The following is a 21,226-nucleotide window of genomic DNA, read 5'->3' as shown; positions in this document are numbered from 1 at the left end:
TGAGATTAATCAGTTTCTATCCCTAATAGTCAAATAAAATAATTGCTTAGATATTTTTCAATTAACTCTCCCCCCCGGTATAGTCACTTCTCTCTTCTTTTGTTATATTTCAGTAATTTTCAAACTGCCACAGTTCTCCTCCCACCTCCCATTTTTTCACCAAGTATTGTTTCAGCTTCTCCCAGTCCGTGTTAAACTGTCCTGGATCAAGGTCTCTCAATCTTCTTGTCATTTTGTCCATCTCCGCCATGTACAGCAGTTTATAAATCCAGTCCTCGATGGTTGGCACTTCTTGTACTTTCCACTTCTGCGCGTACAAAAGTCTAGCCGCTGCCGTCATGTAAAATAGCAATGTCCTGTATTGTGCTGGAATATCCTCCATTCCCAAGTTCAGTAGCAGGAGTTCTGGGTTCTTATTAACTTGAAATTGTAAAATCTCACTTATTACTCTTATTATTTCCCCCCAGTACTGCCTAGCTACCTCACAAGTCCACCACATGTGATACAAAGATCCCTCATGTTTTTTACATTTCCAGCACTTGTTAGACATATTTAAGTTCCCTAGCGCAATTTTCTTTGGTGTCAAATACCAACGATAAATCATTTTATAGACATTCTCTTTAATGTTAGTGCATGTCGTAATCTTCAACGTATTTTTCCACAAGTATTCCCACGCCTCCATTGTTATTTCTTTATTAAAGTTTATAGCCCACTTCACCATCTGCACTTTAACTGTCTCATCTTCAGTATACCATTTTAACAACACCTTGTAGACCTTAGAGATTTCCTTTATATCTTCTTGTAGAATTACTTCCTCTAGTTCTGAGTTCTCTATTCTTATCCCTCCCTTTGCACAATCCGAGTTGTAAAGGTCTCTAATCTGTCTATATTGAAACCAATCATAATTTGAAGACAACTCTTCTTGCGTTTTTATTCTTAACTTGGAAAGGTCTGTTCGTGTTATTTCCTTATATGTTAAACATCGTTGTTCATTGTCAACAGTTCTCGGGTCTATTACTTCATAAGGAACCACCCAAGAGGGAGTTCCTTCTTGCAGGTAGTTTCTGTACTTCTTCCAAATTGTGAAGAGGCTTCTACGGATATAATGGTGCAAAAACATAGAGTCTGCTTTTACTTTGTCATGCCATAAATATGCGTGCCATCCAAATATTTTTTTATATCCCTCTAGGGCTAATAGTTTCTTGTTCTTTAATGTCATCCATTCTTTCAACCAAACTAGGCAGATTGCCTCATAGTAAAGTCTTAGATTGGGCAGTTGCATTCCACCTCTCTCTCTTGCGTCCTGTAATACTTTCATTTTCACCCTAGGCTTCCTGCCTGCCCAAACAAAATCCGATATTTTCCTCTGCCATTTTTCGAATTGTTTAGAGTCCCGGATAATTGGTATTGTCTGTAACAAAAACATCACTCTTGGCAACACATTCATCTTAACTACTGCAATTCTTCCCAACCATGACAAATTCAATCTATTCCATTCAATCAAATCTTGCTCTATTTGAGTCCACAATTTCTCATAGTTATTCTTGAATAGATCTATATTTTTTGCAGTCAGTTCAATTCCCAAATATTTCACCTTACTTGTTACTTCACAGTCTGTAATTTCCATTAATAACTGTTGTTTTTGTTTAGTCATATTTTTACATAATATCTTTGATTTCTTTTTGTTTACATAGAAACCTGCCAGATCTCCAAATTCTTTAATTTTTTCTATTACCTTAGGCATGTTTTCAATTGGATCTTCCACAATTAACATTATATCATCTGCAAATGCTCTGACCTTATAGGAAAAGTCTTTTATTTTTATTCCACGGATCGTATTGTCTTCTCGAATCTGTATCATCAAAATTTCCAAGACTAAAATGAACAACAGTGGAGACAACGGGCAACCTTGTCTTGTACCTTTGCCAATAGTCAGTTTTTTAGTCAGCTCGTCATTCACCACAATTGCTGCACTCTGGTCTCTGTAAATTTCTTTCACTAATAAATCCATTCATCTTGAAGGTGTCACAAGGCACCTGAATGTTTATAAAGTATCTCAGTAATACCCGTCATAGCCCCAAGAGGTCTGGTGGTGTCAAAGAATGGGGGAGCTGCTGAAGGCGTCTGAGCAAGTTCACTACCAAGCTGAGATTTTAAAAGAGCTTTTCTTGCTCACGCGCAAACTCCTCAGCTATACGCTGCCCCAGCTTGGAGATCAGAAGTCAAAATTAACTTAAAGCCATTTGGAAACCTTCCAGGGGGCAGGCAAGGGAAACTGAGGACGTACCAGTTAAAGGTTGCTCATATGCCACAATGCAAGAGACACAATCCCCTTTCCACAATGCAGCATCCTTTGAATTGGCATGCCTGACACCTAAAAAAGCACTCTGAGAGCATTGTGCAATGGAGGCATCAGCAGAATCCATGCAGGTTTTACCCACCGAAAAAAATCAAGAAAAAATCATGCCCAACCCAGATCAGTATTTTAATATCATTGCTCTGACAGAAGCTGTCAGGAAGGAAATTAGCAGATCCTCAACCAACTAACGCTCCGACAAATTCTAGAATTATTCTAACTCTGGAAACATGCACTGCCTGTCACACTACAATAAGCAATAAATTATGCAGTTACCATCATAATTATATGCATTATTTATAAAACACTGTGTACATCTAAGCCATTTTAACAAGAAAATCCAAGCCTAAGTCAGGCAGAGTTCTCACCCCAGGTTTACAATTTTATCAATCCAGGTAAAAAACTTTTGAGTAGAAACAAATGGTCAACCTGCTTTTTCTATCCCACACCTAATAACAAAATACTTCTTCTATAGGACAGGTGCTTCCCCTACCCAGCCTACGTTCAGAAGGCTAACATCCTGATGTAATAAAATACAAAAATACACTCTTTAAAAAAGATTAACATATGAGACACTCGTCACTCTCACAAATAGAAGGGTTTATTTTTAGTGATACAGCAAGGATTATGAATGTTCAGGGGAGCACAGCCCCTATGGTTCTTTGTGAGGCAGTGTACCAAGTGTGCTTCCTAACTGGATAAGCATGATTCATGAAGAGACACAACTAGCAGTCTCTTCTGAGGATGGATAACTCCACTGGATCTCAGGATTGACACAGTACAGAGAAGTGGCAGAATTACTCTCTCTTGATATACAGTAGTGACTCATGCAGAGACACAGTGGCCAACTTCCTCTGTGTGCGCCTACTTGGGAGTTCACAGAAGTTTTTTCACTGTTTATTTTAGTTCTTGCGGCAGCCTTGCACATTAGACTACACGGGACAAAACCTTGACTTAGTGGAAGGCAGTTTCCTCCAGTTTCTTTTTCCCCACTCTTACTGTTCTTCCCGAGGTCATTCCGATCAAATTTTAGGGCTGATCTTCTGTCTCCCCATCACCACTTCTTAATAAAAACGTAACAGCATCTTTGCTGGATTAGACCAAAGTTCCAACCTGCTTGGGTGAAGGCTGCCAGAAACAGGGCATGAAGACACCACTGCTCCATTGTTTGTGCCCATCACCTAGTAATCAGAGGCATATTGCTCCTGAACATGGAGGCTCCATTTGACTATAAGGCTTAACAGCTGTCCACAGACCTGTCTTCTATGAGTCTGTCTGATTCTTTTAAGAACAGGAAGGCCACCTAGACAAGAGCAAAAGCAGCGCAGCCAGATGATGCAGAGAAGTGAAATAGGATGTGAGGATGCTGGCAATTCTCGGTTACTTGCCCACCAGCTAGGGTTGCCAGCCTCCAGGTGGTGGCTGGAGATCTCCTGGAATTCTACTGATCTCCAGGTGAAAGAGATTAGTTCCCCTGGACAAAACAGCTGCTTTGGCAGCTGCACGCTATGGCATTATACCATTTTGGTGTAGCGATTAAGAGCAGCAGGACTCTAATCTGGAGAGCCAGCTTTGATTCCCCACTCCTCCTCTAGAAGCCAGCAGGGTGACCTTGGGTCAGTCACAGCTCTCTCAGAGCTCTCTCAGCCCCACCCACCTCACAGGGTGATTGTTGTGGGGATAATAATAACACACTTTGTAAACCACTCTGAGTGGGTGTTAAGTTCTCCTGAAGGGCGGTATACAAATGGAATGTTCTTCTTATTAGTAGAGTCCAGTAGCAACTTTAAGACTAACCAACTTTATTGCAGCACAAACTTTCGAAAACCGCAGCTCTCTTCATCAGAGCTAGCGAAGAGAACATTGGACAAACCAGCCAACCTCTACGCAAAAGAATAAATGGACACAAATCTGACATTAGAAATGGAAACGTCCAAAAACCAGTGGGAGAACACTTCAATCTACCAGGACATTCCACCAAAGACTTAAAAGTCGCTGTGGTTCAACAGAAACCCTTCAAAAACAAAATCCAACGGGAGGCTGCTGAATTGGAATTCATATGCAAATTTGACACTGTCAAGCTGGGACTGAATAGAGACTATGAATGGTTATCACATTATCACAGGTAACAGATTTCCTTTACAGAGGCATGGTCTGGGGGAGCCCAGAGACGCCTGGTGTGGGCTTTGTTTGTCAATTATCTCAGCCTGAGTACGTGTGGGCTTTCGGGGACCACAGTTCTCTTTGTCAGATGCAGCTGGCAGGGAGAACTGTGGTTATCGAGGGCTTATACTACATAGGAATTGGATACCTTCACTGCGGCAAACTAACACCGCAAACTGACTCCACACCAAAAGGAGATGTTTACATTTACAAGCAAAGGAATGTTTTGATTGCCTTCACACTAATTGCATCCTGTCCTCTTGTGATATATGTCCCCTTCTTTCCCCTCCCCTCCTCTTCTGTATTTGACCAGTTCGGATCAGGCATCTGATGAAGAGAACTTGATTCTCGAAAGCTTATGCTACAATAAAATAAAATTGGTTAGTCTTAAAGGTGCTACTGGACTCTTTTTGATTTTGCTACTACAGACTAACACGGCTAACTCCTCTGGATCTATGACGAAGAGAACTGTGGCTCTCGAAAGCTTGTGCTACAATGAAGTTGCTTAGTCTTAAAGGTGCTACTGGACTCTTTACTGTTTCGCAGCTACAGACTAACACGGCCAACTCCTCCGGACCTCCTCCTTCTTCTTCTGAGGTCCCCCTCCTCTCCAAATCCTGCCTTATCCAGCTTCCACCTGCCAAATCTCCTGGAATGTCTGGACCAGGCAACCCTACCCCAGCGGCTGGCCGTCACAGGACAGCTGCCCCTGGCCGTGGAAGCCCCCCTCCCCCGGTAGGTGCCGACAGGCCTCTCCTCTGCGTCCACGCATCAGCCTCGCCCAGCTCTCTCCTGCCGACCCCTCCCCACTTCCGTCCCCCTGTTCTTCACAGGCCTCTCCGCCTCGCATCCCTCTGCTCTTCCTCCACCTTGTGGAAACGGCTCATTCGAAATACTGAGTCAAGGCTAAGCAGCCGCTTCCCTCTCCCCCACCCCATCCAAACTCGTCCCCGCTTTTCACTCACGACCACCCCCTTCCGAAGTGCACCCGTCCCGTTAGCCCTACTGACCCGGCAGTGACGGACCGTACCAACTCAAACCACGGGGGTTCCAAGATCGAGAGCGGCTGAGGGCGGGGAGTCACGTGATCCTCGCCGCTCGACACGCCTCCCCTTGGAGCGCTGCTTTGGAGGAGGAAAGCAGGATGTGACGTTTTAGATGTTAAAATGGCGGGGGAGGAAGTGTTAGCCTCGCTGTTACCATAGCAACACGGGGGGTCTGAGGCCTGTACTGTTCCTGGCCTAGGGTATGCAGACAGATTGAAACTGGTGTGACTTTTTCCTCGTTCGTACCTGTGGACGGGAGCCCAGCTATAAGAAAAAAAAATCACTCCTGTGCATTTATGCCTGGCATGGTGACAGACAGAAATTCATCAGGTGTAGCTCTGAATAGTGACAGATCAAAATGGGTAGCCGTGTTAGTCTGTAGCAGTAGAAAAGAGGAAAAGTCCAGACTCCAGTAGCACCTATAGGACTAACATAATTTGTGGTAGGGGTATGAGCTTTCCTGAGACAGCTCAGGTATCTGAAGAAGTGAGCTGTGATTTACAAAAGCTCATACCCCACCACAGATTTTGTTAAGTCTTATAGGTGCTACTGGATTCTTGCTCTTTTCTACTGTTGCATAGTGGTTAAGGAACTGAGCTACAAAACAAGAGCCCCCCTCTTTTGCATTTGCGGTGAACTCAAGTGAGTCATAGGTAAGTCCCTCTGCTACTCGGGCATAAAAAATGTTGGTCTAGCTTGAAGGGCTATTGTAAAATATTGCTAAAACGATAAATAAAATATTTAGTAAAATATTGCTAAAACAAGGTGCGTGAAGGATCTTGGACAATGTAGTACAGTATTTATTTATTCATTTATAGTCTGCCTTTCTTACTGAGATCCAAGGAGGATTATTCAGGGCAAGTGAAATACAATAGTCAACAGCTCGGCTATTCACTGAGCAAAGTACATTTATAAAGCAGAGTTAGGACATTCACTGAATAGATACAATAGGTTATGGTAGAAGAAAACTTGAAAACAAGCATAAAGTTGCACAGAGATGAAATCTTTCCAAACAATGCATAATTAATTTACATGGCATGTTAAGCAACATGGAAACTCACTAATGGCGCATATCTGCATCATCAGAGAGTACCCAATAGCATAGCATATAGTCCTTGTCCCTACCAAAGCATCTCTTAGCTATTTATGACATAACCCAATAATCTGGGTAGATTCTAAATGGCATGGAAACCACCTGGTAGGAACATGCCTACATCAACAGACAGTACCCAGTAGTATCATCTACAGTCCCTGTTCCTATACCAAAAGGATCTGGGTCTAGCCTGAACACTCAAGCCATTTGCTCCTGAGGCCAGGCTTCAATGCTTAGCAGCATAAGATGTCATGTGGAAAGCAATCTGTACCTGCTCAGTTTTCTATGGTCCTAAAGAAGTTACAGCACAGGGATCCTAAGGGTTTTGGGGAGAGAGATCCCCAGAGAAAGGAAATAAGCTCCAATCCTTTGTTCTCCATCCACTGCAGTTGTTAGGTTTGACTTTAGAATTTGTAAGGTTGATGGTAATATATTAAAAAATCAGGTGCCAGCTTCTATCCTGCCCCTTTCCTGAACATTTTATCAGTAGCATAAACTATTTTTTCTGCATTGTCTTCCACCTCTGTAATCCACTTTCTGCATTATGGTATATTGTGCCTCAGGGTTTTTTTTTGCATTGTTTAATTCTGTAATTCTTATCCAATTGTATTGTTTGATGGATGTCTTACGCTGTTTGAATTTTTAAAATATTTTGTAATCCACCATGAAGCTCAGTGAGAAAAGCAGTCTATAAATGAATAAAACTGAAGATAAAAGGGATGATGGTTGCTGCCCCATTAAATCCACCAGCATGGCAGGTTGTACATTCCTAGGTCACAGCTGCCTCTGCTTATTTAGGAGAAAACCCTTTTTGCCCTACAGTGGGTGGCCAGCTATGAAATATTATTTCTGCCAGCTAGGGATACTGGTTTTCCATCCCACAAGTAGGAATGGTATCTGACAAGGGGAGCTCAACTCCAAACGCTTATACCCTGGAAAATTTCATTGGTCTTTAAGATGCGATTGGACTCGAATCTTGTCCAGAAATTGGAGCCAGTGTACTATAGTGGTTAGGAACAAGGATCTAACTCAAGTTCCTATGTACTTAACTAAACGCTGTTCACAAAGTTGCTTGTTTACTTTCTGAGAGTTCATATACCTTATTTTACCTAAGTGTGGCTTCTAGTCTATTACAGTAAAAAGAAAATGAAGTCTTCTGACACTAGGTGGTGTCAAGTTGCAGCTGACTTACGTTGACCCTGCAGGGTTTTGAAGGCTAGAGATGAGGTTGTTTGCCATTGTATCTGACACCTTAGAGACAATAAGATTTATTGTTTGCAAGCTTTCATGGGCTACAGGCCATTTTGTTGAATAAAATTATATCCAAACTCTTGCATTTCGTGGCCCCATTGTTAGCCGTTATTTCCCTCTTCTATAACCAAATATATCTGGCAGCAAAATGTTGCATGTGACTAATGAACTGAGCTCCAGTCCATGCAAGCTTATGCCACAGCACATACCCTGTCTGTGGGAGAAGGTCATTAAAAAAGCTATCCTTTCAAAGATACATTGTGTTGAGTGGAAAACAAGTTTTCTGATGAGCCATCCCAATCTGCTGTCCATTTGTATGTGTGTCCTTCCATGTCACTGAACTCTGGAAGGCAGGGCAGGTAGATGGTGAGAATGTGCCAATTCTGAGAAGTGAATGTGATTTTAAATTTTTTTATTTAAATAAGGAGAATTTCTTTCATATGGAAAGAGCTAATACAATCACATATCTGAAAGGAGAAACAATAAAGACTGAAAACAAGGAGGACAAGAAAGAGTGTTGCTACCACCAGCCTGGTGATTCCGTGATTCAAGGTCCAGTCTGCAGTTAAAGTTTCTCAGAAAGATATAAACATGTTGCATGTTAACATATTTAGTCATTGTTGGCTCTTTCAAATACCTGGTCTACATGAAAAGACAAACAAAGGAAAGGCCAAAAAAAGGTGTTTTACTGTACAGGTCGCAAGATTAAAAAGGAGTACAATATCCTCTTTAGAATCAACAACTGCAATTTATACATAAGAGAAAAAACTTGCTGCTAAGATGCCTTGACATGCCACAGGGAGCGCCACGTTGTTGCAATTCCCACCTACCAATTAGATGGTTACAACTCGAAGAAGCCACTGGACCGGACAAATTAGGGCCACTATTGACATACAGTGGCCTGAAAGGCCAAAAAGGTAGCTGGACGACAAAGAAGATCTGCTGTCTCTTGGTAGCCAGCTTGGTTTCACTGCTTCACAATATCTGCTCATCTGATCTAATGGGCCATTGCTACATTTAAAAAGATTCTGCTTATCATTCCAATTGCTTTTTTAAAATTAAGCTTTTCATTCCTAGAAACCAGCCCTCCCCCAAATGACACTGAAAAGCAGTCGCATCTTTTCATAAAGTCAGAGGCAAAAAAAACAGAACTCAAACACGACTGGACAGTGTGCAGTCATCCTCGTACTAAGTAAATCGTTTCCCACAAAACCGGGAGGCCATGTTGCCATTCTTTAAAATCTAGCAAAAAGAAAAAGAAAAGCTACAGAGCAGTTTGGAGCACTCTTGTAGATTTTTTTAAAACTATTTTAACGGGGCCATCTGCAGTTATGTGAATGTGAATGAACTTCAGTGGGCGGCAGAGAGTCTGTGTGGCCACTGCCATCAAGGGTCAGAGCTGGGATCGAGTCACGGAAGATTCATCACAGAGCTGCCCCTCCCCCAAGGGACCGTGCTGGTTTCCTCCCTTGGTCTCCTCCACACCAGGCTACTAAACCGTGGCATTAAGAAGCTACAAAGCAGGAAAGAGCACGGAGATAGGAAACTGGCACTGAAGGCAGCTGAGGCAGTCACCCTCTCCTTTGGCCAAGCTGGCAGGTAACAGCACAGGTAGTTGCGCTTAGCCCGCTGAGACTATGAACTATGCCGCTTCCTTCCCCTGCAGATGCTTCAGCGGCGCCTGGAAACCTGTTTCTCAGCAGTCTCCGAGCAGTAAGGAAACAGACACACACACACAGCTGGTTACAATGATATGTTGACGGACTTGGGTGCAGACATATATGTGTACAATTCTCTTTCATGGACCTGGAAAATCACGTTGCAATTTTTCAGTTCAGGCAAGAGGAGCCGCACAGTCACATGCAAATTCACTGCTCCAAGAAGCTGACTCATAGGAACGCTCCCCCTCCCTTGCATCAGTACCAGCATGCTGTCAGAAACAGCACCGTCATGGCAGTCCCATAACCATAAGGAGGGAAGGAGAAAGGCCACACCCGTGCCGCCCAATCCCGTCCCTCCTGAATGGTCACCTCTCCCCAGAGAATACTACCATTCTGCGCTGCAGGAAGTGGGGATGGCTCTCCGCTTTGATTTTCAACATTATAAAATGCTAAAGCTGAAAAACAAACACAATGTGGCAAACAAAAGAGGGATGCTGCATCTTTTTTAAAAAACGGGTGTTAGGAATGGCTTTTGGTGCCAAAAACAAATCTGGTAAACTGCCACCAGCAGTCATGCAAATTGAAGGGGGAAAAGGCAATTAAAATTATGGTTTATTTCTTGGCCTTTCCTGCACAGAATAAATTCAGACATAATATATAAATAGAGCAGTGAAACATTTACTTTTTCACCTAGACCTACAACATCAAATACGTATAAATAAATTCTAGTGTTTTATTTGTTTTCAGGGGGGGCAGAGAGCAATAGGGATAAAAGAGGACACCTTCCCTCCCCCCCTCAATAGTAAGTACTGATTAAATTTACATCAGGAATTTCTGAAACATCTCAGCCCTAGCAATTGACCCAGTTTCCCCTCCCTCACCCCAATTGCAAGGGAACTGTCGGGAAATCCTATACAAAAGCAGGAAAAATGTGTGTCTTTTCAAATGCATCAAGCGTGTGCAAAGAAATATGCCAAAACCAGCAGGATTTTGATCTCATTAAAGGTTTGCATGGAACCAGCTGAGCAAAAAAAAAAAGAGAGAGAGAGAAAATGGGATGTCTAATGAAGCGGTTTCACAACAAATTCAGTTCCTCATGATGTTTCATAGTGGAAGCATAAAGCAAGGGGAGAAGGGGGAGTTATACTGGGTAACTAATGCTGCAGCCTTTGAAAAGCTCAGAATAGAGCGAGTGGGGGATCCTTTGTAAGAACAGTTAAATACATCTTAGACCTCAATATTTCTAAGCGTCAAACCACAATAGGATGTTAGGAGGGGAAGAAAGCTCTGCCATAAAAGTAAAAAAAAAATCAGATTAATAACCCTCCCCCAATAGGATGATTCATTCTTTTTTTTTAAAAGTACCATCTCTCTGAAATCCCTCGGTGGTTTTCTATAAAGGGACACACGTGTAAACAGGAAGCATCACTATAACTAAGTTAAAAGAGCTTATTTAGTCTGAACCCTCTAAAGCGACTGTATAAACATCATCATTTATACCCAGCTTAAGAAATTCAAACACATCTTTAAAAAATCCAGGAGGACGTGCTCTTCAGATTCAGACCTTTCAGATCCTCCATTTGCAAATACATTCTTTGTTCAAAATGTCATCTTTGGAACCACCAGCAAAACAACAGGCTTGATATCTTCTGAAAGGCTGCTGAAACAGTGGACAGCTAGCAAGCTACCAATGAGAGAAAGTGAGGTGTCCCCCGCTCCCCCTTTATGTTTTCACAAAGGTTAAGAGCTAAAAACTGAAGGGCAACTGAGGTGCCCCTAAGATTTCTGGCATATTTTGAACCCTAAGCCCATATAGGGAAACTGAATCCACCATAATCCTGCCTTTGAAATGCCTGGCAGTTCAGCAGAATGCAACATTATCTAGAAACTATGTCTGCCTAAAGACAACTACAGCAGAAACTGGGGGACAAGGAGAAGAGAGAAAAGGAAGAGAGTTGGAAGAAAGAGAATAAAGTTAGCTTTCCTGCCTACAGTGAATTCTCTTTTTCCTTTGAGGCTTTTGTCTGCTGTGGTTTGCTATGCAGAACTTCTATTGACTTGCTTTGGTACAGGCAGAAAAGAAATGCAAGAGAGAAATATGTGAAGGGGGAAAGAAGCCCCAAAGGACCAAAACAATTAAAACGAACGTTCTTTTAAAATGGGATAAGGAGCCTGAAGTGACGGAGAGCACAAAAAGACCAAAACGGGGAGGGGTGGACAGTAGGCAGAGTTCTCAACTACCACAAGCCGTACAAATAAACTCACTGACTCTAGCCATCGCCGGATTCATGCAAGGCAAGGGGCTTCCCTAGTAATTCTACACTGTGTAAACCCTGAGAAATTAAGCCTCCCTCCCCAACTAAGAGTTTCCAGAAAGTTACAAAAGCAAACCTAAACCCTGCGTCGATGACTAGACTGGGAGGGTCTTGCATGAGAAAGTCCGCACTGTTTCTTGAAAGGAAAATATCACTGCTTTTGCTGCCATGCACTGATGTGTGTGTTTTGTGTGGCCGGGGGAAACGACACACCCCATAGCTACAGTTGAGTGGGGGGCAAGCTTTGAGATTCAATGCATTCAACTTGCTTAATGCTTCTCTTGCACGTTTTACTTCTAAAAGCAAGCTCTGGCTCTAGCATAATAGAACAAAATACGCCAAAAGTTCCCCAATGCCTTGATCTATTTACTTATAAGGAAATGAAGGATCTTAAGATCCGCAGCCTATACAGCTCCATTTAGGAGTATACAAATCTCACGTTAGCACACAGGAAACCCCTCCCCCCTTCTGCCCCCCAAAAGGTTAGAGAGAATGGGAACATCTGAGAACATGATCAATTCAGGGGGGTAGAGATGAAGGGGAGGGGAATATGAGAGAACATATAAAAGTTCAGCTATAAAACAAAGACACAACGTTCTGTTTTGCTTAAAAACCTCAGCTGTCTTTTTAAAAAGCTTCCCGGGTACTACTCTCGCTCCTGTTGCCACTCTACTAAGGCAGAAGTAGGAGAGGAGAGCAGACGGGGAGGGTACCAAAGAGCAATCGCTGTCATGTGTGAGTGGGAACAAGGGGGAAAAAATGGCTGGAGCCACTCAACAGTCACAGAGGGTAGGGTGGGTAGCCTTTTTTTTTTTTTAAAGCAAGCAGCCAATGTCAAAATCCACTGTTCAATAATTGCTTTGTTGGGAGAAGGACCCGAACAAGGTTGCTTTAGGCAGCTGATATCCTGATGGTGAGCTGCGGGTCTGGCGAGAGTCTTCCAGCACATCTGATGGGAGAGGTGAAGGAGAAACGTGGGAGATCTTCAGAGCGCCCCCCCCCCCCCGCCCCCGCTCAGTCCAGTAGAACAAACTGGCAGGCATCCATAGGGACGCGGTCAACTAGGCCTTGCTCTCTTCCACTTTCACGGCTTGAGGCTTGATAGCTCCAGTGCGCACTGGCTTCATCTGACTTGCCGAAGATGGTTCCTGCAGTTTTATGGCTCCCACATTGGCTTTGTTTTCATCCACCCGCTGTTTTGCCTATTGGGCAGAAAGAGGAAGAAAGAGGGAGAAGGACAAATCTAAGCAGAACCACAAAAATCACCCCAAAGGGCACTTGGCACTTGTGTATGGGGTGGGGCACGAATGCATCTTGAAATCTTGCAACCAGAATACAATTACATTGGGAGTGATTCAATGGGCCAATCTTGCCAGTGCCCTGTACTGGATGCCCAATGAGTCTCTGCATAAGTTTCTGCCCTGGGCTAGCCTTCTTCCAACAGCAGGCAACCCCAGATCAGTGTTGTCTACAGAATCAAAGGCGTTGGGCCCCTTCAGAAGGCAAGTCATTCTTATGAACTCTGTACTAAAAAGGGAAAAAATGCCATGACCTTTTTCACTAAGACAATCCAATCTGCCACCCCAAAGTTAAATTGTATACACCAATATAAATTACACAAATGAACATTTAAGTATTCTGTTCCTATGAGACCTGGGACAGGGGAAAGAAAGACCCGCAAGCCTCCACAGCCCCACCCGGTCTTTCTCTGCCTTCACTGGCATGTACACCTTCAAGGCTCTCTCTGCAGCCATCTAGTCAGCTGTCAATTTGAACTGGGACAGGGTCACTTTCAAGATCACTTGTCAAAGGGCCATGCTAACTGATGCCCGGGATTCAACGCACAATGGAGCTTTCCTTCTCTGTTTCAGACTGCACAGCCCTTCAGGGACCTAAAAGGAGGAGCTCAAGAGCTGCGGAGTTCAAGCAACAATCCTGAAAATCAGGCACCAATTCCCTGTGCAATGGAGGATGCTGGCTGAAGGAAGAGACTCGCAGACATTTCCTGCCAACCACATGCCACCACGTCCCCCCCTCTCAGTCCACAAGCCGCCTTGCCACTGGCCTGAATTCCACCTGCCGTATTCTTGTCCACATGCCACAAGCACCTGGCAGACTTAAGAGTTCACACAGAAAGATGCAGGCCACGGACAGGCACGGACATGATGCCAGCTGTTTTGCAGAGGACTAAGAGCAAAGAGGCCTTGCGTTCTGGCAGCCCGACTGTTTCAAGTGTCCCACAGAAAGCTCAATTCAGTGCAGCGGCATCCTTACCTGTTGGATGTAATGCCCGTGCACTGAAGTCATGCCGACGGCTGGTCCAGTGGACTTTCCACTTGGGCTGGCAGAACTAGGTCTAGAAGGTGGGGGAGCAGAAAATCAAAATGCAGCGTTTAAATACATACCAATATCAGCCCTATTTCACTTTCATATAAATAATATTGTGAAGGACCTTTAAATCTGTTTTACACTTGTCTGTCCTTCACAAGCTTTCAGTGCAGGGCTGGCTCAGTGACCCCCAAAGCTGAACTTAGCCATACCAGGCAAACACAGTAACTATCTTGCTTTTTCTTTCTTCCATTATGCTTGGGGGGGGGGCTAAACGTATCCTGGCCTGTACGCAGAGATAGGGCCTCGTCAACTGGCTATAGCAGAGGAGTGCAGACCAGGAGGAACACGTGGCCATCCGCATAGAAAGATTAGTTCTGGGGAGGAAGTGCCTGCTACCTCCTGGTCCAAGTCCTAGCCCATTTTTTTCTTCTATAAAAGAATCTGTCTTAGGGTAGATCTGCCAATAGCCTAGAGGAAAAAATGTCCTGCCCCCTTTAGTAGAGGCTTAATACAATGCTGTTTACCTCCATATCATAAAAAGCTTCCATTGTCCACACGTGAAGCCTTTATTAAAGGGACATGACATTTTTTCTCCAGGCTGTTGGTAACCCTAATCTGCCTCCAAGTGGATGGACAGCAGTCCTGCAAGCCTAGACCACTGTGGGGAGACAAATAAGAAGAGCCATCCTCCTTAGAGATGCAGGAGTGGAGCGGAGTGGAAAAAGGAACATTTAATGTAGAATTACAAGATCGAGATCAAAAGATACACTAGTGGAAAAGAGAGAACAGGTGAAGAACCGCAGCTACTTGCAGGTCCAAATCAAGCAGTTATCACTCTCGGCTTTGCCATTTGGAAACAAAGAACTAAGGTCATTCAAACCACCAACATGATTTTAAAGGTTGCCCAATTTTGGGAAAGCCACGTAGTTTCGCATATAGGTAACATCTCTGCATGGGAAAAGTTGTTCCCCACGGGATTCACTGATTCATTTAGTGCATTTGTATCCTGTCTTTCCTTTCCCAGGGCATGGTGTACATTGTTCTCTGCTCCTCCATTTTATCCTTGCAACATCCCTGTGAGGTAGGTTAGGCTGAGAGAGGGGTCCAAGGTTTCATGGCAGAACGGGGACCTGAGGTATGGGGGACTGAATGAATGACACTAGCTGGAGATTGTCTAAAGAACATGTGGAGAGGATCTGAGGGGTGTGTCTGTTGAGAGGTCGCCTTTCACCCTGAACTGGTGCCGCTCTCTGATAAGGATTGTCCAGAGTGAAGAACACAGACTGTGCCCGGAGAGGACTTACCCACATTCTGGTATGGGGGCCCCTCTTTTCCAGCCCTCACTGAAACTAACTTTGCTGGGGAGTAAGACTGCCCACTCAACCCCAGATCCCTGAGGCTGAAAGACCTACAGAATATGTGCAAACCAGATCAAGCATAACTACCAGAATAGCCCCCAAACCGGAGGCTAGCCTAGCCCTTCACGGAATGGTCAGCAGGGCACAAAGGAGCACCTTTCTCCATCACGGCTTGTCCCAGGCAAGCATTCGGGCCTGCTGGATTAACTTCCAACCCTGGATATCATCACTTTGTTTTTCCAAATGTAAATCACTTCCAGTTCCAAGCTACTGCCTGCTTTCTCAAGATTCAACAAAAGAGCTGCAGTTTAGGCTTGTGAGTTGCGAGACCGCTGCTTTTGAACAGGATTAGACACTTAGAGACAGCCCTTTCTGCTGCCAGGCAGAAGCATTACACACCTGTAAGCATGCGGTGATGGGATGGATCCTCCGGTGGGTATGTTCTGTTTACCATCCGTGAAGTGGAATCCCTTCATTTCCACATGGGAGGACTGGGGACAGAAAGAACAAGCCAGGAACAAGGTTATTTCCTATCCCTTTTGAAGAGGGACTAGAAAAGGGTCATTCCATTGCTAGAACACAAGCTGCACTGTACATGTGCATGCATGTACATGAACACACTCTCACACAGATGTAGGGACATTCCCTTTTCCTCATTCTCCCTGCAAAGGAGTTCTACAACAGAAGGGCACCCACAGAGAACACCACTCTATATGTAAGCCTGTCCCAAACTTGGCAAGAAAAGAGCAAGGGTTTTAACGTTTGTCCCGTTGCTGTAAGTTGCTTTGAACATGCAATGAAAATCAACAAAAGATTATGAAAACTTTTAAAATCATTTCTATCCAGGCTTGTAACAGAACGTAAGGGAGAAAAGATTCATAAAGGCTTAAGAGGAACCAACTGGATGAGAACAAGAGGCCTCTTTTCCAGCAGAGGCCAAACTAAGGCAAAGATGTCCGCCCTTTTACACCACGAGTCAAAGAAGAGGAAACGACTTAATGGCCAGGGAGCTTTGGGAGGCTGCCCTCTTCCCTTCCCTCCCACGGCACATGGAACGCCAGCTGGGCCCAAGTTATTCGGAGGCTGAGCAGCAGCTGCAGACAGCTTATGCCCTTTCCCCTGCCCAAAGGAAGTGCTTCTCCCTGCAGTCTAGACTGTAGCACCTCAGGAACTACTGGAGGAGGAAGGAACTCTTTTTAAGATTGCACGGCATGTGGTTTCAATCCCTTGCAAAAGGAGATCAAAAGGTGGAGTATATATCTGCTAAATTAGCCCCTCCTGGCTACTCCTCAGAGCATCCTAAACCTGCTACAGGTATAGCTAGTTTAATTTCTGCCTCCAAACTTTCAGAATGCAATTCTGTTACACTGGAATGTCACCTCTTTTTCGTTTCCAAAAAGAGCCGGCCAGGAGGAAAATGGCTCTCCACTTGACTCCCGCACCTGGCAGGTCAGAGAGGTAGAGCCCTTGGAACACAGAGGTTCTGTTTACAAGGCACAGGCTATAGCTATTGGTAGACCCATCGTCATCCGTGACTTTGTTTCATCTTTTATAACTTCTAGCATCATAGGAGTATGTCACCATTTATAACTTCATGAACCTCTGTCATGTTCTGCCCTTTGAGATTATTTCTTAAACTAAAAATCCCCCAAGTCAAGGCTCTGTTGTCCAAACAAAATGCTGAAGGCTGCCTGGAAAGTAAATGCAAATATAATGATCTTGCATTTTCAGAAACTTCAAGAAAGTCATCAAGGTCAACACAGAGACTCCCAACTAGTACAGAGCACTGCAGCTTGGTTATCATCAAGAACTAGGTGGAGCACACATTCCTTTCATTCTGCAGTTACTCAACCGGTTGCCCATCAGTTACCAGGCTCAATTCAAGGCTTTGACTATTACATTCAAAGCCCTTCGTGGCTTTGGGCCCTCACGTCTGCAGCACCGCTTCTCTCCCTGTGCTCCACCACAGCAGCTTCACTCATCTGAACAGGCCTTTTGCAGGTACCACCCTGCAAATGGGCATGACCAACAGCTGCCAGCTTTGTGATGGCCCCTACTTTATGCAATGGCCTGCCCGAAGAGATCAGGAAAGCTCCCCCTCTTGGCTATGTGCAAGCTATGCAAAACTGAATTATTCAGAAAGGTTTTTTTACTCAGATAATATGATTGTGCTGTAAGAAATGGCTCAGAGAAATGCTTTGGTAAAGGAACAGGGACTAGTGTAGATGATACTACTGGGTACTGATGTAGGCATGCTCCTACGGGGTGGTTTCCATGCCATTTAATATGTCATCTTAAGTTAATTATGTTTTGTTTCAGCAATGTTTTTTTTTTTTGCTGTATTTGGATTTATACTTGTTTTCAAATTTCTGCAATCCATACCCTATAGTATTATTTACTGAATGCCCAGCTGTTGATTGTATTGATTTAAACTGTGTAATCCACCTTGACTCCCAGTGAGAAAGGCAGATAACAGACAGACAGACAGGCGCCCCACAAAAGCAGAGCGCACTGCAATCAGCAAACCTCAAAGGAAGGAAATCCGAATGAGGAAAGAACATGAAATGCAAACACAGTCGTTTTAGACATAACTGAGCAACAGATATGCAACCTGATGTTTCTTACCTCCCTGCTTGCAGCCAGGACAGACGGCTGGGATCCAGGCGAGAGGATCCTCCGAGGAGCTCCAACAGGCAGATTCTGGCCCTGAGGGAGCTGGATGGACTGTGGTAAAATCAGAGGCTGCTGGCCAGAGCCGTAACGGGGCATCGGAAGCTGGGAGCCGGGCATTGGCATCGTTAGCTGCGTGTTAATTGAAAGACAGTTACTTTAGGAGGTGCGGTGAGTTGGGATGAAGGGGGGGGGGGTTAACATCCTGCTAAAAGACATCATGTGAGTTGTAGAAGGATATATTAAGACACGCGGGTCAGGTATGACTTGCATACTATGTGGGCATTTGGGTGTTTTCTCTCCCCCAAAGACCAGGAGCAAGTCAAAGCTCACAGGCTGGTCCCACCATGCAGGCAGACTGAAACCCTGGAATCACGAACACACATCAAGCGACCTTCTACTGAGTCCGACTGTCAGTATATCAAGTTCAGTATTATCTATTCTGGCTGTCAGCAGCTCTCCAGGGACTCCAGCACAGGTCTTCCACATCATCTGGTACCAGATTCCTTTAACTGGAGATGCCAGGGACTGAACTCATGGCGGGGCTACGGCGCTAACACTGAGCCACAGCCCCACCATGAGGACTTCTTATCAGTACACTGGAAAGCATTCTTGGGCAAGTTATGACCCCAACTCACTCTGCAGGCAGGGCACATCTAAATTAATTGCAAAAGGCTTCCATAATCCATATCCATATCCAGCTGGAGGTATGTCCCTAGTCCTTGGCTGGTACAAGACACCCAAAGAAAAACGCAGCACAACAGTAGATTGAATGATGTGAAGTAGAAATCAGTAGAGACAGAGAGAGAGAAACAGAAAAAGCAGCTGGGAAGGATCTCTCCTCACACTGGTGGAGAAGCAAAGGACCGACCGAAAGGCCCCAGAATGATTTGAATGCTGGCTCTTTCATCTCCCACAGCCAGAGGATATTCCGCGTTTGAACAAACAGCCCATCGATCCAGTTGATTGCTTCTCCCAAGCAGTGAGGGACTGTTTCCAATCTCTCTCTAGGGAAAATGCCAGGAAGTGGGGTGAAACATCCAAAATGCAATTCAACAACGACAAGTGCACAGTGTTACATCTGGGCCACAAAAACGGGAAGCACAAATACTGGATGGGGGATACACTTCTGGGCAGTAGTATATGCGAAAGGGATCTTGGGGTAAGAGTGGACTGTAAACTAAATATGAGCAGTCAGTGTGATGCGGTGGCAAAAAAGGCTAATTCAATCCTGGGTTGTATCAAAGGGGCCATAGCATCGAAATCGCAGGAGGTCATAGCCCCTCTCTATACTGCCTTGGTCAGGCCGCACCTGGAGCACTGTGTGCAGTTCTGGAGGCCTCACTTCAAAAAGGATGTGGACAAAATCGAGAGGGTGCAGAAGAGAGCAACGAAGATGATCAGGGGTCTGGAGACTGAGCCCTACGAGGAAAGGCTGAGGGCCTTGGGAATGTTTAGTTTGGAGAAGAGGAGGTTGAGGGGGGACATGATTGCTCTCTTTAAATATTTGAAAGGCTGTCATTTGGAGGAGGGCAGGGAGCTGTTCCAGTTGGCAGCAGAGGGTAGGACCCAAAGCAATGGGCTTAAACTACACGCACAAAGGTACCGACTGGATATTAGGAAAAACTTTTTCACGGTCAGAGTAGTTCAAAAGTGGAATCAGCTGCCTAGGAAGGTGGTGAGCTCCCCCTCACGGGCAGTTTTCAAGAAGAGGCTGGATGAATACTTGTCAGAGATGCTTTAGGCTGATCCTGCACTGGGCAGGGGGTTGGACTAGAGGGTCTGTATGGCCCCTTCCAACTCTATGATTCTATGAATGACAGGGCTCTCCAATTACAAGAATGCTGGCACAACCTGAACCAAACCAACCAACCACGAGAACAGCACACACACACACACACACCGACCCTTACACAGCAAGAATACAGTAAATTTGAAAACTGGTCACTTGTAATCCTGAAATGGTGTCCAGAAACTGGCAGGGCTGGGTCCCAGTTTGTACTGGTTTTCTGCCAAACCGTATAAAGAACTCCCAGTTGCTAATTCCTTTCTCATACCAGCCAAACAGTTATTGCAAGATTTAGGACCCTGCCTTACGTCTGTGCTTTGTAATGATGAAGGGATTAAGCAGAGATAACGTCCCGTCCCCCCCCCCCCCCCCGCCCCAAGCTTGGCCTCTAAAGTTTCTTCCAGCTGCATTTCTTTATGGACAAACGTGAAAAACCCAAAGAATAAGCCACACTCCATCCTCCCTCAGATGTTCTTAAAGCGTTTAATATCACACGGTTTCAAAGCTCTGTTATGGTTCGATCCCCAGAAGTGGATCAATGGATCTTTAGACAAGGCAAGCAAAACATGCTGCCCATCACAGCTAGATCCATGATACTTCTTTGATTCACATTTCAGAAGGTAAATGAGATGCAGCTTGAGAACACGGGGACTCCACGGCCACTTGAACCATCTACACAGGCAGGCCCTGGTGTGCAAATACTGTAAGCATGCCAGGCACCTCTCAAGAGACTTCACATCAGGAGTAAAAGTTCTTTATTGGTAAGATGCCAGTACCATACACTTACGCCATCCTCGCTAGGACTGGCAGCTACAGACAAGCATCAAGCAGATATAGGTTCCCCAAGGCTAATTTCCCTCCCCTTTCTCCTAACAGTCCTCTAACTCTGCAAGCAGGAAAGCAGGCCGTGTGATTCATGGACTTCTCAAGGCCAGGCAGGCTCCCAGACTCAGGAGAGATTACAACAGGAACAAACACCTCCCTTTCTCAGTTTCCCACCCCAGGTTCAAATAACAGAGTAACCTCAACGGCATCAGCTGCAGCTGCCTGGCTCCAGCTGCAGGGGTACTGAATATGACGGGTGATCCCGAGCACCTGACAAATACAAGGAATTGCAGGCAGGCATTTTAATCAAAGGTCAAGCATGAGAAACCCCAACTTTCCTGTACACATCCAAGATGTCACCACAAAGA

General features: G+C 44.7%; 2 protein-coding genes across 11 annotated transcripts in view; both read right to left on the bottom strand.

Moving 5' to 3' along the window:
- The window catches only part of POMT1 (protein O-mannosyltransferase 1), a 38,077-nt gene extending 32,493 nt beyond the window's left edge, over positions 1 to 5,584 (bottom strand). The window contains exon 1 of the mRNA XM_054997815.1: positions 5,530 to 5,584. The gene's annotated coding sequence lies outside the window, so the exon portion shown is untranslated. The remainder of the gene's footprint in view (positions 1 to 5,529) is intronic.
- Positions 5,585 to 8,306: 2,722 nt separating this feature from the next.
- The window catches only part of PRRC2B (proline rich coiled-coil 2B), a 105,295-nt gene continuing 92,375 nt past the window's right edge, over positions 8,307 to 21,226 (bottom strand). For all 10 annotated transcript variants that reach the window (XM_054998163.1, XM_054998167.1, XM_054998164.1 and 7 more), the window contains 4 exons: positions 18,200 to 18,376; positions 15,974 to 16,065; positions 14,160 to 14,241; positions 8,307 to 13,087 (listed from right to left, as the gene is read on the bottom strand). In XM_054998163.1, the coding sequence (XP_054854138.1) occupies positions 12,947 to 13,087; positions 14,160 to 14,241; positions 15,974 to 16,065; positions 18,200 to 18,376 (492 nt within the window). In that variant the 3' untranslated portion in view covers positions 8,307 to 12,946. The remainder of the gene's footprint in view (positions 13,088 to 14,159; positions 14,242 to 15,973; positions 16,066 to 18,199; positions 18,377 to 21,226) is intronic.

This window comes from Eublepharis macularius, chromosome 14 (assembly GCF_028583425.1).
Source record: "Eublepharis macularius isolate TG4126 chromosome 14, MPM_Emac_v1.0, whole genome shotgun sequence".
NCBI lineage: Eukaryota > Metazoa > Chordata > Lepidosauria > Squamata > Eublepharidae > Eublepharis > Eublepharis macularius.
The sequence above is the reverse complement of the archived record's forward strand: the minus strand, read 5'-3'. Positions and strand labels throughout refer to the sequence as shown.